Source organism: Physeter macrocephalus, chromosome 4, assembly GCF_002837175.3.
Source record: "Physeter macrocephalus isolate SW-GA chromosome 4, ASM283717v5, whole genome shotgun sequence".
Lineage (NCBI taxonomy): Eukaryota > Metazoa > Chordata > Mammalia > Artiodactyla > Physeteridae > Physeter > Physeter macrocephalus.
Genome location: NC_041217.1, coordinates 131870905 through 131893650, shown reverse-complemented (window position 1 = coordinate 131893650; position 22746 = coordinate 131870905). Strand labels below are relative to the sequence as shown.

Sequence of the window (22746 nt, the reverse complement as noted above, 5' to 3'; positions counted from 1 at the left end):
TTTAAATATTATGTTTTTAAGCTTACAGTTCAACCAATACATTGCAAATTTTATTCAAATTAGCCTACCACATAGGAAACTGCTGCCTGTAAGAAATTTAATAGAACTCTTAATGTAATTTCTTATGGAAATGTTAACAGAGTAGGCACAAAGTTGCAGAGCCTACATGAATGATATTTTGTTTTTAATAGGATCTTTAGTTAGTTATCCTGGAAATGTAATCTAGCATATCAGTTAATATAGTTACTTTATGGATATGCTTTTGTAAATCTAGTAATTTTAAGTTCTTTAGTGTTTATTAGTCTTAGTCTCTGATTTTTGAAGTTAGCCTGTTTTACTTAGTGATTTGTATTATGTAATTAAGCATGATATGCATCCGAGATTAATGTCTGCTGAAGGCTTGAAAAAACTGATATTGCAAGTTATGTTTGATTTTAGGCAGATGGTTATATCAGTTGTGGTGTTTAGCGACTTGTCCAATCTTGTGACAAAATTGAGTTTTTCTTAAAAAAGGTGGAGGTTTGTTTATTTTCTGCTGCTACTGTGGATCTAAATTGAAATTACAGTTTTAGTACTTTGATTTTTGTCTGTTAGGCATTATTCAGACTACAGACTGCACAGAGCTTCTGGTTAAGATCATATGGAGGACAGGCAGGACACTTAAAATCTGTCTGCGCTCTTTAAAATCATCTGACCCATGCAATAAAGGCAATATTACCCTTAAGTAAGAAAGTTATAAAGATATGAGAACCACGTAGCCACAAAAGACCACAGTAAAACAAAGTTTCTATTATATTAAAGCTCATGGAACTCACTGGTTGAATTAAACCAGAAAAGATTTTATATCTGCCCAAGTGAAAAGTTTGATTGGGTCATGTTGATATGCCTTGTTTATAGTAAAGATATTTTGATAAGTTTTTACTTTTCCTATGGGTGAGTGGAAGGTACAACTCTGAAGTGATTAGCATTCACCTTAAATCTTTGTTTGTCCTAACATAGCATAAACCAAAGCCAGATGCATTTTACATGTAAGCCACAGGATGTTTGTATACAAACTATATATTTCAAATTTCATTTATAACTCATCATTTCCTCTTCCCTTTAAAATATTCCTTAACAGCAAAAGCCCTTTCATAGTTTGGTCACAGACCAAATTTACATTTTACATTTTTACATTAGTAAAATGTAAAATTTTACATTTTACATTAGTCTTACAAGTCACCTCTGATTTACTTTACCTAATAGACCTAAGTTAATGCACTTTCCTTTTTATTTATTTCCCTTTTACTTACCGAAGCTGTGCTGTTATGGAAGAATTTAGTAGTTTAGCGTGTTTAGCTCACAGTAGTTTCAATGTTTTGTTTATTTATTTTTTTTAATCCAGAAGGAGTCCCAGTCTCTTTAGAAAATGAGCTGAAATCCAGATGGGAAAACCTACTGGGCCCTGATTATGAAGTAATGGTATGTTAAAAATCTTCTAATAAAAAACACTCATGTCTCATCTCATGTCAATGAAATGTAGCTATGAATGCTACAATTGAAAGAAATGGTAGAGTCAAAGAATAGCCGGCCGGCCTTTATTTTTTCCTCCTGTGTTTCTTCCGTACTGGATCAATTAATTGATTTTTTTTTTTTTTTTTTTTCATTTTAAGCTGCAAGGACAGTTAAGGACTGCAGATAAGTTTCAGTTACAATTAGCAGACAGTCAGTTCATGTGGAAACAATTTAAGTCAACAATAGGCAGAAAAATGTTGGGAGAGAAAGGACTTGCCTTTAAATTTATAACCTGTATCAGCTGCTTAAAATTGCTGGCATTTTTATGATTGCTTTTATGATCTGTTTGTTTTATTATACACTGAAAGGGCTGTGGATATTAGTCCTATGTTTCACAAAGAATCTTACAGTTTTATGAGAAAAATGAAAGAATGATTATCAAATGTATTTGGGAGAACAGGAAGTAATTTAGGTTAGGTATAAGTTTATATGCCAGTGGTCCATTAGGCTTCCTTTCACCTGTTATTAGATTCACTGAGTAAGGGATTGATTACATTTCCCCATATGAATCCACATGAAAACAGAAAGCTGCACTTAGAAAAGCCTCTACAGTGTTCACTAAATGTGTTAGTAATAAAGTATTCTATTAAATTTCTTTTGTCTTTCCCGTTTTCTTACATATGTTTGTCATTAGTACTTGCTGGCTGGTTGGAGATTTTTTTTTTTCTCTCTTCTAGCCACTATCTATTGTCAGACATTTTCCAGTGTCATTAAGATGAGTCAGAACAGTCCATACTTCCTCTTCTTACTCGTTTTGTACTTGCATGTCGGTCCTCATGAACTGCTGCTTCTTTACTTCATAGATTTCAAAGCTGTTTTTTCATTAGGTTATCACCTAGCAAGTGACCTTTTCTGCTATCCTGAGTGGTTGATATTTAAAGTAGTTTGGTGTATCAGTATTTTTAAATGGTCTGTTTTGTGATGAACTCTTTTCGGTTAAAAATTTATCCTCTTTATAACCACCTTTCCAAATTTTATTTATCATGTGGTGAGGTCATAACAGAGGGGCTAGAAAGAGGAGACAGAATTTGAAGTTGGAAATTTAAAGTGACAGTTTATTCATTAAGAGTTGTAACATGTTCTGAGGGATGAGGCGACAAAAGGAGAAGCCAGGCAAGACGGATGAATGAATGCATACATGCAAATATGCGTACATACATTCATGCATGTGCTCCAGTGTTTCTTACTTTATTTTCTTCCAGAATCTACTTATCTGAAGTGCAGTACTTTTAGAAGCCTTAGTTGGACCACTGTTTAACTTATCCCCTCCCTCCAGATGCACCATATTCTATTAACAACTTACAGATGCAAATCATCAGTGCAGTATTTTGCTTGCACGGAATTCACTTCCTGTGGATGTCCACCATTGAAGCTCAGAACAATAGTTTTAGGCCAGGATTAAAAGCTTTCAGTATTCCACGATCTTTCCACCAGTCCAGGTCATTTGTTTGTGTCCTTGCCAGCACTTTCTCCTAGGGAACTGGTTTGAGCTTGCTGTAGAAAGTCAGATGCTTTAGTTTTTCCAAACTTGTGTGATTTTTCTGACCTTGAAAACTTTGTTTCAAGGCCTGGGTTTAGAAGTAAAAATGACCATACTCTTGGTTTTGTCAAAAGAATAAAATTTTTATGGTTTTAATACAATGGAGGATTATATTAAAATTTTAGGGGTCATGGATTTTTAAAAATAGTGCATGTATTTGCCCATCACCTTCTAGTTCAGCTTTTGCATAATTTATGAAAAAAGATTGCTGTGGAGAACAATAACAAAAAAGCAAATATTCTCTGAAATTTTACATTATGTGTTATGGATTTCAGAAACGTGGAAAAGAGTTTAGATGGAGTTATCAATGTATAGGTTTTATACAGATTTTTTCAGAAAGCCTAGGAAGAAATAAAGTTATGCTTTTACAAATATTGGAAATATTTTTTCTTGTGAATTTAGATTGCTACTTTGGACACACAGATTGCAGATGATGCTGAGTTACAGAAATATTCAAAGGTAAGCATTATTTTTTATTTTTATTTTTTATATATTTATATATTTATTTATTTATTTTTGGCTGCGTTGTGTCTTTGTTGCTGCACGTGGGCTTTCTCTAGTTGCGGCGAGCGGGGGCTACTCTTCCTTGTGCTGCGCATGCTTCTGATTGCGGTGCCTTCTCTTGCTGTGGAGTACGGGCTCTAGGCGCACGGGCTTCAGTAGTTGTGGCACCTGAGCTCAGTAACTGTAGCTCGTGGGCTCTAGAGCACAGGCTCAGTAGTTGTGGCGCATGGGCTTAGTTGCTCTGAAGCACGTGGGATCTTCCCAGACCAGGGCCCCAAGCCGTGTCCTCTGCATTGGCAGGTGGATTCTTAACCACTGCGCCACCAGGGAAGTCCCTATTTTTTAAATTGTTGCCAGTTTTTTGTTGTTTGAAGAACTTTCTCTAAGTTCTTGTCAAAGAAACTAGATTAGTGCTGTGATCTAAAGCTTTCAGAATTCAGTTTTAGAGGTTTTCTGGAAATGTAGTAGGTTCTGACTGTTATGAAACGTGATGGTTAGATATGCCTGGGAAGAACGTGGGCCACTTCCAGAAACCAAAATCCCTGGTTTGACTGCTTTGCCCACCTTAAAGGTAGTATGCAGAGCGGCCTTGTGCAGAGCGTGTTAGCTTTTCAGATATTGTAAGTCCTTTTAAAATGTTTCCTAAAATTCAAGACCATGATATAGACTTAAAAAAAAATCTTCCCGGTCCAGATATTTAAGAACAAAAAAGTGGCTTATCTTTTGAGATAGGCAGTGCTTTTTCTTGGACTTAAAAAATTTTGTATTGAGACCTTTATTTCTAATGGCAAAATGCCAGAAGGTAACTTTTACAGTTTTTCCTAACATTTTTAGTGACCTCTCACTGCAAATTAATTTCATACTCCCCACTCTGGATAATCAAAGGCCTGGGTAATTGAAACTTAGAGAAGCCTTCCAGGTGGCTTTCTCAATAAATGATGAGAAAGAAAAGGTTTTCTTGTCCGAATAGTTTCAAAAGTTATACTGTAATCCCACCTGAGGTATATGAGCTGAGCCCAGCTTAAACTCTGCTGTCACATGCAGTATTCAGAATGAGTTTTCTGTGTCCCATGTGGGTTTTGTAAGAAGTCATCTCTTTAGATAGTTCTACCATTTCCTTCTTTGGGTATTTGTGATGAATATTTTCCTTCTAAAATTTTATGTTACATGTGCTGTTATTTTTAGGTTGGAATTTTCACAGCCGATGCTGTGGAGAGTATTTCTTTCCTTGTAAGCTAGCCTGCATTTGGAGTCACTTCCTTGCTGGACTGTGTGGGCCAACTGACCAGGCTTTCCTCAGATGTGCAATATGAAAGAACACGCACAGCTTGTACTTAATTTCAAATTATTTACATTATCATATTTAGGTTAGATTAGTCACTGATTACAAATTCCATCTAAATTTGTTGAGAGGAGTTTAATTCAAAATAAGAGTAAGAAATATAAATACCTCATCCAACTTCATATGTTGTTAATTACTGCAGTATAGTTTACTGGTGACATGGACTCTGGCGTCAAACTGCCTGGGTTCAGATTCTGGCTTATCCATTTACTAGCTTGTAAAATTATCTAGACTCTATGTTTCAGTTTTGTTGTCTGTAAAAGGAAGATATTAATAGATTAGTACCTATCTCATGGGTTGTATAGGAATTAAATTTAATGTGCCTAGAATAGTTGCAAGCACATAGGATATTGTTAATATTTTTACTATCATTCATAAACATCAATGATGCTTTTCCTGAAAATTGTTCTTTAATTTACACTAAACTCTTAGATAGTAGATATTTTCTATTTACCAGTCTTCCACTTTACTGAATTTCCTGTGCCTAATCTGCCTGTCTGTTGAGTCCTTAATTTTAGTTGTTATATTTTTCTATTCTAGAATTTATTTTATCCCTTTTTAGATCATAATTCTTTTGGAGGAATTCTCAATTTTAAAAAATCTGTAGTTGCCATCTTTTTCTCTATTTCTTGAACATATTAATCATAGCTTATAAGGACTTAAAATAATTATTCCAATATGTGGATCCACTTTAGATGTGTTTCTGTGGTTTGATGTTTTTCTCTCGTTATAGTTATTTGGTTGTATATCTCATCATACCATAATTTGACTGAATGTTCAATATTATGTACGCCAGCTGCAAAAGGCTTCAGGTGATGTCATCTCCATCCAGAAGACTCACTGTTTCTTCTAATAAGGAGATACTCTGTGTGTGTGGGGGGGTGGGTACAGGTACAGGTGGGCGATCATCTCTGAGGCGAGGCAGAGGTACCTTTTGGGTAAGGTTCAGACTCTCTTGTTGCCTTTGCTCCTAACACATGGCCTTCCAGGTATTCCGGTGAGTCTGGGGTGTTTACCAATCCCTTCTCCCCAATGGGACCTGAACTCCAATTCTCCCTTAGTACTTTGGGACTGTAGAAATCTTTGCTTAGCTCTTCAGAGTTTTCCTGAGGAACTTTTAGCCTCCTTGCCCGTTAGAACTCAAGAGACGTCCTTGGAGGAAAACATGCACTTGCTCAGGCTCAGTTCATCGTGCAGTTCAGCTTTAGTTGTCCTTACATGTTCAAAGCCATAAGACCCTGTATCATCATATTCTATAATAAGAAAAAAGGATCATAACCACACTTGGTACATCTTAAAGAATGTCATTGTCTTTCTCCAGGCAGAATATGTTCTCTTTCACCTTCATCCCTAGTTCTTTGCCACCAGTCTAACTTTATCTTCTTCCTGATCAGCTTCTATGAATTATGTCTACTTGTACTCAGTTACTCTGGTGTAATGATGTGGAAAGTCTTCGAGTCAAACAGACTTTCAGAACCACCTCACCAGTACATTCAACTGTTCATTCATTCATCAATTATTTATTGATATCTACTCAGTGCCAAGTCCTCTACTGGGTGCTGGGGTTTCAGAAGAGAACAGGAAAAAAAAAAATCGCTGTCCTGTAGAACTTACATTTTAGTAGGGGGAGATACAAAATAAGTAATAATTTCTGTAGTATAGATGATGTGTGCCATGCAGGGAAGATGGATAAGGAATTCAGGAGAGAGTGTGGGTTTGCAATTTTAAATAGGTTGACCAGGAAAAGCCTCCTTAAGAAGGTAACATTTGAGGAAATACTTTAGGAGGTGAAATAAGCAGCCTCATTTTCCTTCTACATAATAGGAACAATAATACCTATGTTGTACAAGGTTAAATGTAAATATATTTAATACATGCCCTAATTAATATAGCTCAATGCCAACACGTAAGAACCGTTTGATAAATGGTGGTTTTGTTTCCCATTTGTATACTTCTAGTACTTTTAGTCTCTGACCTTCTAAAGGCTCCTTTAAAAAAATAAAAAGCTATTTAAAAACATTTAATTATTTAATTGAAATTTTGTTGTAGCAAAGTTTTTTTTATTTTTTGCACTAGAAGAGTCAGCCATAATTGCACTATTCTCTTTTCATATTTAGTTGTTGCCTGTATATGTTTACATATCTGTAGCTGGTATACCCATTCTTTTGTGTAACATACATGTCAGAGAAGGGATGTATGCATTTTCTATGTAAAATTATCACACATATTTACTCTTTTGTACATTGATTTCTTAATTACAAATCTCCACAGATTGATTTTTTTTTTTTTTTTGAGCCATGCTGTGCAGCTTGTGGGATCTTAGTTCCCCCACTAGGGATTGAACCCGGGCCATAGCAGTGAAAGTGCCGAGTCCTAACCACTGGACTGCACAGATTGATTATTTTGATGAACTATAATTTTTAAAAATCCTCTTAAAATTGGAAGTTTAGTTCTTAATTCAGTAGCTTCTAATTTCTCCCTACAATATATAAAGAAGACTGGCCTGTCCAAACCCATTTCACACGTGAGGATGCTAAAGTTTGCATAGGTCGAATGAATCACCTTAAATTACACAACTGGATAGTAGCAGAGGCAGCTTGCAGCTTAGAGAGCTTTCTTTCCTTCCTGAAATATTTACAGAGCTCCTACTCTACGCCAGACACTGCACTACCAACTGTGGGAAGCAAAATAGAAAAGGTCCTTGCTCTCCTAGAGTCTGGGTTCTGGGCTTCAGTCAGGGCATGATAATAAACAAGTAAAAAATAACCTGAGAAGATAGTTATAAACTGTAAAAAGTGATGCAAAGAAGTGCTTGTAAGAAGTGGTGATGATTCAAGAAGCATAAACAGGATGATGAGAATATAACTGGGGGGCACCTTAGAGACAGAGCTGGGGAAAGCCTTTCCAAGTTCAGGCTTGAAGGATAAGAATGTGGTGAATGGCAGGTGCAGGTGGAAAAGAGCTGTCCTGTGGGAGGAATGGAAGTTGTTTGTTCAGAGTGTCTCAGTCAAACTAAATGAAGAGTAGGATGTTGTTAGGTGAGGAAGACCAGGTGCTTACAGGGCCTCGAGATCCATGCTGATAAGCCTGGGTTTTATTCTCAGTGCCAGGTAATACTGGTGGAAGGTTCTAAGCAGGGTAGTGTCACGCTCTGAGGTCAAGGCTGTAGGGTTTTTGTGTGTTTGTTTGCCTTAAAATATTAATCTATTTGGTTGTGCCAGGTCTTAGTTGCGGCTTCTGGGCTCCTTAGTTGCGGCATGCACATGGGATCTAGTTCCCTGACCAGGGATCGAACCCGGGCCCCCAGCATTGGGAGCGTGGAGTCTTAACCACTGCTCCACCAGGGAAATCCCAAGGCTGTAGGTTTTTCCTCTGTCCCGACAGCTTTCTGATTAGGAAAATCATGTTTCACAGCTATAGCTGGTGTTTCTAAGGGTTTAACTATCTTTAGTTGGTCACTCCATTTCCCACCTCATAGCCGCTTCTCTTGAAGGGGACGCTGATTCAAGAAGTATCTTCCTATATGACAAGCCAGTGTTAATAGACAAAGTTTTCTTTTGAGGTGGATGGAGTTGTACGGAAAGAGAGAGGTGAAAGCAATTTACAGTGGTTTGAACATTAGCTGCACTGCTTCTAGTAAGCTGTTAATCATGACACAAGAAGTTTTCCCGCATCTGGGGAGACTTGTACTTTTAGGGGTGGCTTTCTTGGCAATTTTTCCCTATTAAGATAATCACAGCACTGTGAGGGAGAAGCATTATGCTCATGCTAGTGACCTTTCTACCGGCCATCTACTGTAATATGAAGTGAGCATTAGTAAGATCTGTGGTGTGGGAAACAAAAGACCAGGCCCTGTTCTCTGGTTTTGACAAGACAGACTGACAAATTTCACTTTATTTCCTTCCTGAATTACATTCTCTGAGCCAAAGGGCATTAAGATGTGAGTTCGCCGCTCACTCTGTTTCAGCAAGTAGAATTGTGAAGGCAGTGGGATGTACTGGGCCCCCACTCAGTGACCAGGGTCAGCGCTTTGCGTTAAAGACATTTTTCTCCTTCGTTTCCCACAATAACCCTATTGGTCAGCACCTATTTCTAACTCTCCATTTTTAATACGTGAAAACTGAGTGTCAGGTAGGTAAAGCGACTTGCCCAAGATCATACACAGCTAGTAAGTGACAAAATTTAGGAAGCAAATCAGGGTTATCTGACTCTTAAGTCTGTGCCATTCTTTATGTTTTTCCTTTTGAATAGATAATATATGGACAAGGCACAAAATTTAAAAGTTACAGAAGGAAGTACTGCAAAAAATAAGTTTCCCTCCCACCCCAGTCCCTTTGTTCTCCTCCCCAGTGGCAACCAACCACAGTCACCAATTCTTCAGTCTGTAATTTTATACTTTTCTGGTCTCTCTTTTGAGTGGAGAACATAAGATACAGAATCAAATAACTGTAGTGACAGTGGTTATCCTCTAGGGCAGATGGCTTTTCAGAAATATCAGAGGAGCCTTTTCAAAATACACATGCCCTATTTTGTTCCTCCTGACTAATATACTGATTTTGTAGGTTTGGGGTGAGGTCTTTAAAGGAAACTGTGATTCCTTCCTTGCCTCGCTTCATTGAGAATTACTCTTCTGGTATTGCTAACATGCCTTATATGTACAGTTGACCCTTGAACAACATGGGTTTGGACTGCATGGGTGCACTTATACACAGATTTTTTTCAGTAGTAAATACTACAGTACTACACCATCCTCACATTCGGAGGAACCTCAGATATGGAGGGCTGACTATAAGTTATACCCAGATTTTTGACTGTGGAGGGTCAGTGCCTCTAACCCTGAATTATCAATGGTCAACTGTATTCAAGGAGGGAGGGGTTACTTCCTCAAGACAGATGAAGGAGGCTTATTGGGAGGATGAACTATACTCTTATTGGAGAAATAAGAACAGCGGATATTCCAGGTGGAGGAAATACAATGAGCAAAGGTAGAGAAAGAGTCATAAGTGCAAAGTGTTAGGTTAGGTGTCAAAAGCTCAAATAGGGATCTCAGGAGCTCTCAGGGAGCCGGCAGGGGAATCCTGGAAAGAGAAAGTGAGGGCTGCCGTCGCTGCCCACATCCTGGGGTCTCAAAGTTCTCTGTGACGAGTGTGGCTCATGTCACCTATCAAACCCCAAACCTCCTCAGTGTGACCCAGTCCCCCTACCTTCCCTGCTCAGAGTCACAGTGAAGCAGCGCCTAGCTCCAGAGGCCTGGCCAGGTTGGGGAATGGAGCTCTGGCCCAAAGACTGTGCAGGGGTGCGATGTCTTGAACCTTAAGGTAGTTTATTCTGATTTCTGCCTGAAGGCTCTTTCATCAGCCACCTGCCAAAGATTGAGTATCGCACTGTCTCAGAGGCCCACGGAAAAGGACTATACCAGGATGTTTCCTTAGCAATACCTGAAGATGCTTCTGTGTAGAAACAAGAGACCTGAAGTGATCTCAAAGGTTGTTATTATTTTTCATTTGTTGGAGATAATGCCCACCTTTGTGAATGAAGAGGATAGAATTTCAATGGGAAGACAGAAAATGAAAATGCTGTACTCAGAGAAACCTGAGGATTATTCAGCAGGTTTGTAAAGTGCCTCTGCTTCAGTAATCCTTGCAGTGCTATAATTCTGTGATGATGCTAGAGGCTTGTGTCAGCTTCTCTTAAAGGACTGTTGTTACCCTACCCAGCTATCTCCATTCCTTTTCTCCTCATTCTCAGGTTGACTCCTAAAATTTGTGAACCTCTCCCATGCCATGTGGCTGACAGGGTCTTGGTGCTCCAGCCGGGTGTCAGGCCTGAGCCTCTGAGGTGGGAGAGGTGAGTTCAGGACATTGCTCCACCAGAGACCTTCCAGCCTCACGTAATATCAAATTGTGAAAGCTCTCCCAGAGATCTCCATCTCAACACTAAGACCCAGCTCCTCTCAGTGACCAGCAAGCCACAGTGCTGGACACCCTATGCCAAACAACTAGCAAGACAGGAACACAACCCCACCCATTAGCAGAGAGGCTGCCTAAAATCATAATAAGTTCACAGAGACTCCAAAACACACCACCAGCCACGGTCCTACCCACCAGAAAGACAAGATCCAGCCTCATCCAGAACACAGGCACCTGTCCCCTCCACTGAGAAGCCTACACAACCCACTGAACCAACCTTACCCACTGGGGGCAGACACCCAAAACAATAGGAACTATGATCCTGCAGCCTGTGAAAAGGAGACCCCAAATACAGTAAGTCAAGCAAAATGAGAAGACAGAGAAACACACAGCACATGAAGGAGCAAGGTAAAAACCCACGAGACCAAACAAATGAAGAGGAAATAGGCAGTCTACCTGAAAAAGAATTCAGAGTAATGATAGTAAAGATGATCCAAAATCTTGGAAATAGAATGGAGAAAATACAAGAAACGTTTAACAAGGACCTAGAAGACCTAAAGAGCAAACAAACAATGATGAGCAACACAATAAATGAAATAAAAAATTCTCTAGAAGGAGTTAACCAACCTTACCCACTGGGGGCAGACACCAAAAACAATAGGAACTATGATCCTGCAGCCTGTGAAAAGGAGACCCCAAATACAGTAAGTCAAGCAAAATGAGAAGACAGAGAAACACACAGCACATGAAGGAGCAAGGTAAAAACCCACGAGACCAAACAAATGAAGAGGAAATAGGCAGTCTACCTGAAAAAGAATTCAGAGTAATGATAGTAAAGATGATCCAAAATCTTGGAAATAGAATGGAGAAAATACAAGAAACGTTTAACAAGGACCTAGAAGACCTAAAGAGCAAACAAACAATGATGAGCAACACAATAAATGAAATAAAAAATTCTCTAGAAGGAGTTAATAGCAGAATAACTGAGGCAGAAGAACGGATAAGTGACCTGAAAGATAAAATAGTGGAAATAACTACCGCAGAGCAGAATAAAGAAAAAAGAATGAAAAGAAGTGAGAACAGTCTTAGAGAACTCTGGGACAACATTAAAAGCACCCACATTCGAACTATAGGAGTCCCAGAAGAAGCCAAAAGGGAGAGGCAAGACTTATTTAAAGTGGTGAAAGGTAAAAACCTACAACCAAGATTACTCTATCCAGCAAGGATCGCATTCAGATTCGACAGAGAAAGTAAAACCTTTACAGACAAGCAAAAGCTAAGAGAATTCAGCACCATCAAACCAGCTTTACAACAAATGCTAAAGGAACTTCTCTAGGAAGGAAAAACACACCCAAAACAATTAAGAAACTGGTAATAGGAACATACATATTGATAACTACCTTAAATGTAAATGGATTAAATGCTCCAACCAAAAGACATAGCATGACTGAGTGGATACAAAAATAAGACTCGTACAAAGAAAAAATATTAAAAGCAGCAAGGGAAAAGCAAAAAATAATATACAAGAGAATCCCCATAAGGTTAACAGCTGATCTTTCAGCAGAAACTTTACAAGCCAAAAGGGAGAGGCAAGACTTATTTAAAGTGGTGAAAGGTAAAAACCTACAACCAAGATTACTCTATCCAGCAAGGATCGCATTCAGATTCGACAGAGAAAGTAAAACCTTTACAGACAAGCAAAAGCTAAGAGAATTCAGCACCATCAAACCAGCTTTACAACAAATGCTAAAGGAACTTCTCTAGGAAGGAAAAACACACCCAAAACAATTAAGAAACTGGTAATAGGAACATACATATTGATAACTACCTTAAATGTAAATGGATTAAATGCTCCAACCAAAAGACATAGCATGACTGAGTGGATACAAAAATAAGACTCGTATATATGCTGTCTACAGGAGGACCCATATATATGCTGTCTACAAGAGACCCACTTCAGACCTAGAGACACATACAGACTGAAAGTGAGGGGATGGAAAAAGATATTCCATGCAAATGGAAATCAAAAGAAAGCTGGAATAGCAAATCTCATATCAGACAAAATAGACTTTAAAGACTATTACAAGAGACAAAGAAGGACACTACATAATGATCAAGGGATTAATCCAAGAAGAAGATATAACAATTGTAAATATTTATGCACCCAACATAGGAGCACCTCAATACATAAGGCAAATGCTAGAAGCCATAAAATGGAAAATTGACAGTAACAATCATAGTAGGGGACTTTAACACCCCACTTTCACCAATGGACAGATCATCCAAAATGAAAATAAATAAGGAAACACAAGCTTTAAATGACACATTAAATAGATGGACTTAATTGATATTTATAGGACATTCCATCTAAAAACAACAGAATACACTTTCTTAACAAGTGCTCATGGAACATTCTCCAGGATAGACCGTATCTTGGGTCACAAATCAAGCTTCGGTAAATTTAAGAAAATTGAAATCGTATCAAGTATCTTTTCCGACCACAATGCTATGAGACTAGATATCTAACCTTACACCTAAAGCAATTTGAGAAAGAAGAACAAAAAATCCCAAAGTTAGCAGAAGAAATCATAAAGATCAGATCAGAAATAAATGAAAAAGAAATGAAGGAAATGATAGCAAAGATCAATAAAACTAAAAGCTGGTTCTTTGAGAAGATAAACAAAATTGATAAACCCAGACTCATCGAGAAAAAAAGGGAGAAGACTCAAATCAATAGAATTAGAACTGAAAAAGGAGAAGTAACAACTGACACTGCAGAAATACAAAGGATCATGAGCGATTACTACAAGCAACTGTATGCTTATTGGACAACCAGGAAGAAATGGACAAATTCTTAGGAAAGCACAACCTTCTGAGGCTGAACCAGGAAGAAATAGAAAATAAAAACAGACCAATCACAAGCACTGAAATTGAAACTGGGATTAAAAATCTTCCAACAAACAAAAGCCCAGGACCAGATGGCTTCACAGGCGAATTCTATCAAACATTTAGAGAAGAGCTAACACCTATCCTTCTCAAACTCTTCCAAAATATAGCAGAGGGAGGAACACTCCCAAACTCAACCTACGCGGCCATCACCCTGATACCAAAACCAGACAAAGACGTCACAAAACGAAAACTACAAGCCAGTATCACTGATTAACATAGATGCAGAAATCCTCAACAAAATGCTAGCAAACAGAATCCAACAGCACATTAAAAGGATCATACAGCATGATCAAGTGGGGTTTATCCCAGGAATGCAGGGATTCTTCAATATATGAAAATCAATCAGTGTGATACACCATATTAACAAATTGAAGGATAAAAACCATATGATCATCTCAATAGATGCAGAAAAAGCTTTTGACAAAATTCAACACCCATGTATGATAAAAACCCTCCAGAAAGTAGGCATAGAGGGAACTTATCTCAACATAATAAAGGCCATATATGAGAAACCCACAGCCAACATCATTCGCAATGGTGAAAAACTGAAACCATTTCCAGTAAGATCAGGAACAAGACAAGGTTGCCCACTCTCACCACTATTATGCAACATAGATTTGGAAGTTTTAAGCACAGGAATCAGAGAAGAAAAGAAATAAAAGGAATGCAAACTGGAAAAGAAGAAGTAAAACTGTCACTGTTTGCAGATGACATGATACTATACATAGAGAATCCTAAAGATGCTACCAGAAAACCACTAGAGCTAATCAATGAATTTGGTAAAGTAGCAGGATACAAAATTAATGCACAGAAATCTCTTGCATTCCTATACACTAATGATGAAAAATCTGAAAGAGAAATTAAGGAAACAGTCCCATTTACCATTGCAACAAAAGGAATAAAATACCTAGGAATAAACCTATCTAAGGAGACAAAAGACCTGTATGCAGAAAACTGTAAGACACTGATGAAAGAATTAAAGATGATCCAAACAGATGGAGCGATACACCATGTTCTTGGATTGGAAGAATCAACATTGTGAAAATGACTGTACTACCCAAAGCAATCTACAGATTCAGTGCAATCCCTATCAAACTACCAATGGCATTTTTCACAGAACTAGAGCAAAAAATTGCCCAGTTTGTATGGAGACAGACCCAAAAGACCCCGAATAGCCAAAGCGATCTTGAGAAAGTAAAATGGAGCTGGAGGAATCAGGCTCCCTGACTTTAGACTATACTACAAAGCTACAGTAATCAAGACAGTATGGTATTGGCACAAAAACAGAACTGTCGCTCAATGGAACAGGATAGAAAGCCCAGAGATAAACCCATGCACCTGTGGTTACCTAATCTTTGATATAGGAGGCAAGAATGTACAATGGAGCAAAAACAGCCTGTTCAATAAGTGATACTGGGAAAACTGTACCACTACATGTAAAAGAATGAAATTAGAACACTCCTTAACACCATTCACAAAAATAAACTCAAAATGGATTAAAGACCTAAATGTAAGGCCAGACACTATGAAACTCTTAGAGGAAAACATAGGCAGAACACTCTATGACATAAATCACAGCAAGATCCTTTTTGACCCACCTCCTAGAGAAGTGGAAGTAAAAACAAAAATAAACAAGTGGGACCTAATGAAATTTAAAAGCTTTTGCACAGCAAAGTAAACCATAAACAAGATGAAAAGCCCTCAGAATGAGGGAAAATATTTGCAAACGTAGCCACTGACAAAGGATTAGTCTCTAAAATATACAAGCAGCTCATGCAGCTCAATATCAAAGAAACAAACAACCCAATCCAGAAATGGGCAGAAGACCTAAATAGACATTTCTCCAAAGAAGATATACAGATTGTCAACAAACACATGAAAGGATGCTCAACATCACTAATCATTAGAGAAATGCAAATCCAAACTACAATGAGGTTATCACCTCGGGCTTCCCTGGTGGAGCAGTGGTTAAGAATCTGCCTGCCAATGCAGGGGACACAGGTTCGAGCCCTGGTCTGGGAAGATCCCACATGCCTTGGAGCAACTAAGCCCGTGCACCACAGCTACTGAGCCTGTGCTCTAGAGCCTGTGAGCCACAACTACTGAGCCGGCATGCCACAACTCCTGAAGCCCGTACATCTAGAACCCGTGATCCGCAATAAGAGAAGCCACAGCAGTGAGAAGCCCATGCAGCGCAACGAAGAGTAGCCCCCGCTTGCTGCAACTAAAGAAAGCCTGCGTGCAGCAATGAAGACCCAATGCAGCAAAAAAATGAATAAATAAAATAAATTTTAAAAAAAGAATGAGGTGTCACCTCACACCAGTCAGAATGGCCATCATCAAGAAATATACAAACAGTAAATGCTGGAGAGGGTGTGGAGAAAAGGGAATCCTCTTTCACTGTTGGTGGGAATGTAAATTGGCTACAGTCACTGTGAAGAACAGTATGGAGGTTCCTTAAGAAACTAAAAATAGAACTACCATATGACCCAGCAATCCCACTACTGGGCATGTACCCTGAGAAAACCATAATTCAAAAAGAGTCATGTAACACAGTGTTCATTGCAGCACTATTTACATTAGCCAGGACATGGAAGCAACCTAGGTGTCCATTGACAGATGAATGGATAAAAAGATGTGGCACATATATACAATGGAATATTACTCAGCCATAAAAAGAAACGAAATTGAGTTATTTGTAGTGAGGTGGATGGACCTAGAGACTGTTATACAGTAAGTCAGAAAGAGAAGAACAAATACTGTATGCTAACACATATCTATGGAATCTAAAAAAAAAAAGAAGGTTCTGAGGAACCTAGGGGTAGGACAGGAATAAAGATGCAGACGTAGAGAATGGACTTGAGGACACAGGAAGGGTGAAGGGTAAGCTGGGATGAAGTGAGAGAGTGGCATGGACATAATATACACTCTCAAAGTAAAATAGATAGCTAGTGGGAAGCAGCTGCATAGCACAGGGAGTTTAGCTGGGTGCTTTGTGACCACCTAGAGGGGTGGGATAGGGGGGGTGCACTCTCAAAGTAAAATAGATAGCTAGTGGGAAGCAGCTGCATAGCACAGGGAGTTTAGCTGGGTGCTTTGTGACCACCTAGAGGGGTGGGATAGGGAGGGTGGGAGGGAGATGCAAGAGGGAGAAGACATGGGGATATATGTATACGTATAGCTGATTCACTTTGTGATACAGAAGAAACTAACACACCATTGTAAAGCAATTATACTCCAATAAAGATGTTAAAAAGAAAAAAAAGGCTCAAATATCACATGGGCCAGACAGGTAACATCAATGATATCTGAAATGAAAAAATGGCAACTGATGCTTGACCTTGGTGTTAGGTAGCTGAAGAGATCCTTCAATATATTTCTGTACAACGGAGTGTGTAATATGTGTTTTTTAAACATTCAGAATTAAAATTTTATTTTTTATTTTTATTTTTTTTGGATGTGCCTTGAGGCTTGTGGGATCTAGTTCCCCCACCAGGAAGTGAACCTGGGCCCTCAGCAGTGAAAGCGTGGAGTCCTAACCAATGGACCACCAGGGAATTCCCCAGAATAAAAATTTTAGTTGGGTGAGAAAAACTAATATAAATCAAACTTTACGAGATTGTTTGATTGTCTTGCAGAACCTCTGTGTGAACTTACCTAACTTTTGAGGGTATTATCCTGTGTTTCACCATTAGTTTAAAAGTTGTAGCCTCATTCTTGAAAAGTTTGTTTTTTATTTGTGGTAAATTTAGTAACTCTTTGTACCTAATCTTTAAACATAAATGATTATTTAATATCTCCATTAACAGAGAGAGAGAGAGAGAGAGAGAGGATGCGTGTGTGTGTGTGTGTGTGTGTGTGTATGTGTGTGTGTGTGTGTGTGTGTGTTATAAGAAGCAGCCATAGGGTTCTTTCTGTAACTACTGAGCCGGCATGCCACAACTCCTGAAGCCCGTACATCTAGAACCCGTGATCCGCAATAAGAGAAGCCACAGCAGTGAGAAGCCCATGCAGCGCAACGAAGAGTAGCCCCCGCTTGCTGCAACTAAAGAAAGCCTGCGTGCAGCAATGAAGACCCAATGCAGCAAAAAAATGAATAAATAAAATAAATTTTAAAAAAAGAATGAGGTGTCACCTCACACCAGTCAGAATGGCCATCATCAAGAAATATACAAACAGTAAATGCTGGAGAGGGTGTGGAGAAAAGGGAATCCTCTTTCACTGTTGGTGGGAATGTAAATTGGCTACAGTCACTGTGAAGAACAGTATGGAGGTTCCTTAAGAAACTAAAAATAGAACTACCATATGACCCAGCAATCCCACTACTGGGCATGTACCCTGAGAAAACCATAATTCAAAAAGAGTCATGTAACACAGTGTTCATTGCAGCACTATTTACATTAGCCAGGACATGGAAGCAACCTAGGTGTCCATTGACAGATGAATGGATAAAAAGATGTGGCACATATATACAATGGAATATTACTCAGCCATAAAAAGAAACGAAATTGAGTTATTTGTAGTGAGGTGGATGGACCTAGAGACTGTTATACAGTAAGTCAGAAAGAGAAGAACAAATACTGTATGCTAACACATATCTATGGAATCTAAAAAAAAAAAGAAGGTTCTGAGGAACCTAGGGGTAGGACAGGAATAAAGATGCAGACGTAGAGAATGGACTTGAGGACACAGGAAGGGTGAAGGGTAAGCTGGGATGAAGTGAGAGAGTGGCATGGACATAATATACACTCTCAAAGTAAAATAGATAGCTAGTGGGAAGCAGCTGCATAGCACAGGGAGTTTAGCTGGGTGCTTTGTGACCACCTAGAGGGGTGGGATAGGGAGGGTGGGAGGGAGATGCAAGAGGGAGAAGACATGGGGATATATGTATACGTATAGCTGATTCACTTTGTGATACAGAAGAAACTAACACACCATTGTAAAGCAATTATACTCCAATAAAGATGTTAAAAAGAAAAAAAAGGCTCAAATATCACATGGGCCAGACAGGTAACATCAATGATATCTGAAATGAAAAAATGGCAACTGATGCTTGACCTTGGTGTTAGGTAGCTGAAGAGATCCTTCAATATATTTCTGTACAACGGAGTGTGTAATATGTGTTTTTTAAACATTCAGAATTAAAATTTTATTTTTTATTTTTATTTTTTTTGGATGTGCCTTGAGGCTTGTGGGATCTAGTTCCCCCACCAGGAAGTGAACCTGGGCCCTCAGCAGTGAAAGCGTGGAGTCCTAACCAATGGACCACCAGGGAATTCCCCAGAATAAAAATTTTAGTTGGGTGAGAAAAACTAATATAAATCAAACTTTACGAGATTGTTTGATTGTCTTGCAGAACCTCTGTGTGAACTTACCTAACTTTTGAGGGTATTATCCTGTGTTTCACCATTAGTTTAAAAGTTGTAGCCTCATTCTTGAAAAGTTTGTTTTTTATTTGTGGTAAATTTAGTAACTCTTTGTACCTAATCTTTAAACATAAATGATTATTTAATATCTCCATTAACAGAGAGAGAGAGAGAGAGAGAGAGGATGCGTGTGTGTGTGTGTGTGTGTGTATGTGTGTGTGTGTGTGTGTGTGTGTGTTATAAGAAGCAGTCATAGGGTTCTTTCTGTTGTGTTTTATTTTTTGTTCAGATTTTTTGGAAGCATCCTCCCCCATCCCACTGACATAGCTATTCCTCTCTGGAAGTTTTTTTTCCCCCTGGAGCAACATCATTTATATTCCTACTTGAGCATTTCGATATCTTGTTTGAGGGACCTAAAAGTAGAGCTTCTAGTGAAATGAATGAGCTGCAGCTTGTTTCCTGACAGGTCTCTCCACTCATAGGTTCAAGGCCTCTAGCTTTCTTTCTTTTTAAAAAAAATAATAAATAAATTTATTTATTTTGTCTGCGTTGAGTCTTCGTTGCTGCACGTGGGCTATCTCTAGTTGTGGCGAACAAGGGCTATTCTTCCTTGCACTGTGCGTGCTTCTCATTGCAGTGGCCTCTCGTTGCAGAGCACGGGCTCTAGGTGCGTGGGCTTCAGTAGTTGTGGCACGTGGGCTCTAGAGCTCAGGCTCAGCGGCCATGGCTCACGGGCTTAGTTGCTCCACGGCATGTGGGATCTTCCCGGATCAGGGCTCAAACCTGTGTCCCCTGCATTGGCAGGCAGATTTTTAACCACTGCGCTGTCAGAGAAGTCCTCCTCTAGCTTTCTTGATCTCATTTGATCTTCATCATTTTAGTGCTGATAGTAAATCACACAGTGGTCACACTTTCCTTGGATATATTTCCTTGTATTCTTTACTTGTCACATCAGTATCATGAAAATCCCGCTTCTCATTAACTTTGTAGATTTAAACAGGACCCCTTGCAAAGCACATTGAATAAGCATCAAAAAGCATAACGTGCTCTGTGTGTGAAGGCATCAATCATCTGTCTGTTGCACCCACTCCTGTCATTTTAGCCCTTTCTGCTCTCAGAATTCTGAAAGGGTGGAAAACCGAAAGAGACAGATGAAACGGTTGATTTGTTTAGTTGCAAAATGCAGCTGGGACAGGTAATTAAACAGTCCTGCTCCCACAGAGAAACCTGCAGCCATGTAACATCAAGTCTCAGAAACCCAGCTGTACTCAGATTTAGACGCAGAATGAATATTAGGTAGGCGTCTTTTAGATTGACAGATTTTGTAAACATCATTTCTGGTTTATTTGTTCAGTGTGATTGAAGATGGGGCACGTGTGTTCCGTTCATGGCGCACATTTCTAGGGAGCATGTGGTGTTTATAGATATCGGGGGGAATAGCCTAGAAGGGCGTCCTGTATCTGGTGGGTAAGGGATTCCATGGGTGAGCCTCTGCTGCTCTTCAGTGCTCCAACCTGTTCCTGACATCAGCTGTTCCATAGAAGTGGGGAAGAGAGCAGGATTGATTAGTAAGGGGCTGGCAGGGGAGCCTGGAATCAGTTCCCTCCTTAATCCTTTTATTTTTTTATGAGGGCATGCTATTATATAAGTAGCAAATTGTGTGTACAGCAATGTCTTTTAATTTGGGCACTTATTTCTATGCAGAAATTGCTACCACCATCTACTCAGTTGCTCAAACCAAAAATTTTGCAATTACCTTTTTCACTAACCTCCCACAAGCAGTCCCCAAGCAGGCTCTTTGTAGGGCTGACTCTTTTTTTTTTTTTTTTTTTTTCATTTTGTTCACCTTTATATCAGTTGAGATGAACTTTTTCCCCTTAATTAAAAAAAATTTTTTTAATTATTTTTCATATGCTTATTTTCCATCTGCATACCTTTTTTAAAACATCTTCATTGGAGTATAATTGCTTTACAATGGTTTGTTAGTTTGTGCTTTATAACAAAGTGAATCAGTTATTCATATGTTCCCATATCTCTTCCCTCTTGCGTCTCCCTCCCTCTCACCCTCCCTATCCCACCCCTCTATGTGGTCACAAAGCACCGAGCTGATCTCCCTGTGCTATGTGGCTGCTTCCCACTAGCTATCTGTTTTACATTTGGTAGTATGTATATATATATATGTCCATGCCATTCTCTCACTTTGTCCCAGCTTATCCTTCCCCCTCTCCATATCCTCAAGTCCCTTCTCTAGTAGGTCTGCGTCTTTATTCCCGTCTTGCCCCTAGGTTCTTCGGACCATTTTTTTTTCTTTTATATTCCATCTATATGTGTTCTCACCTTAAATGTCCCCATCTCTATGAAACCTACTCAGACCAACTTTTCAAACAGCCTCCACAGTTGTGTCTGATGTCCTGACCCTGATTAGCTACTTCATAGCACTTATCACAGTTGGTAACTTGGGGTTTATCTTTCACTTGTTTGTTGGTGCATTGTTTATTGGCTTACTTGTTTTGCTTGTCTCTGCTCACTCTCTTGCTTGTTTATATTGTCTGTCTTCCATCCTAGATGTTAGTTCCGGAGGGTAGAAACTGTTTCTTTTGTTCATCCTGTAATTCCAGCCCAAAGCTCAAATTCTTGCACATAGTTTACACTCTATAAATATATGCTGGGCATCATGTCCAAAATAGATTGTAAATCAATGATATGCTGGGAAATGTCTAGCCCTCAAAAAAAAAAAGGCAACCCTAATTTGTAGCATTTACCAATACCTGTGGTATAAATAGTTCCACCATGGCAGATTTCAAGCAACCAAAATGACAGCAATGAACACTGAGTTAGGTAACGATTCACAGTTGCACTTCGTTGATGTAGGTTTCTCCATGGGAGCAGGTCTATATTGTTACCTGACCTACCTGCATTTAGCGCTAGACAAATCAACCATTTCATCTGTCTTTTTCAGTTGTTCATCCCTTTGGTATTCCCTAAATTCTTAGATAGAGCGTGTTTCCACCATACATGTATAACAGATAGAAGTCACTTCAAGAACATAGATAAAATGTGCTCAAAATAATTAGGAAGTGATGGATTTTGAGTACTTACTACATTTATTTTTAATATTATTTATTTAATTGTAATCTTATAATTTCATATTTAATAATGGCTGTCATTAACAACTGGCTTGCAGAATTCCTGAAAATTGAAAAATCCGCTCTTGCAAGCATACTTTAGCACAGCACTGGGGATGACCTACAGCTGGACCCACTGACCACTCCCTGCCCTAGTGTTTGGCTCATAAACAAAGGAAGGAAGAGAGTTGGCAGAGATGGATGGGTAAAGTGTTATTACAGAAACATTTCTCAGAGTTTTTATTCACCTTTTAGTGCTAAAGAAACTGACCCTAATGTCTCCTAGCTTGATATACAGGATTTGGTATAATGACTAAACAGAATGAGGTGGCAGCAGTGAGAAATAAAGAGATCACAGAGAGAGAACAAGAGTAAAAGCAATCTTACCCTTGCATTGCTAGAATATCTTATTGCCAGAGATGGCTGTAGATCCTGAAGTGCTTGGTGGTCAAGAGCA

General features: G+C 38.9%; 1 protein-coding gene across 14 annotated transcripts in view; it reads left to right on the top strand.

Annotated features, from left to right (window-relative positions):
• The window catches only part of PATJ (PATJ crumbs cell polarity complex component), a 363430-nt gene that overhangs the window by 47407 nt on the left and 293277 nt on the right, over positions 1-22746 (top strand). For 13 of the 14 annotated variants that reach the window (XR_008617259.1, XR_008617260.1, XM_028489331.1 and 10 more), the window contains exons 13-14: positions 1385-1461; positions 3497-3553. Coding sequence is in view for 12 of the 14 variants with exons in the window: in XM_028489331.1 (XP_028345132.1) it covers positions 1385-1461; positions 3497-3553 (134 nt within the window). In the remaining 2 variants the exon portion in view is untranslated. The remainder of the gene's footprint in view (positions 1-1384; positions 1462-3496; positions 3554-22746) is intronic. The other variant, XM_028489324.1, reaches the window with a different exon arrangement.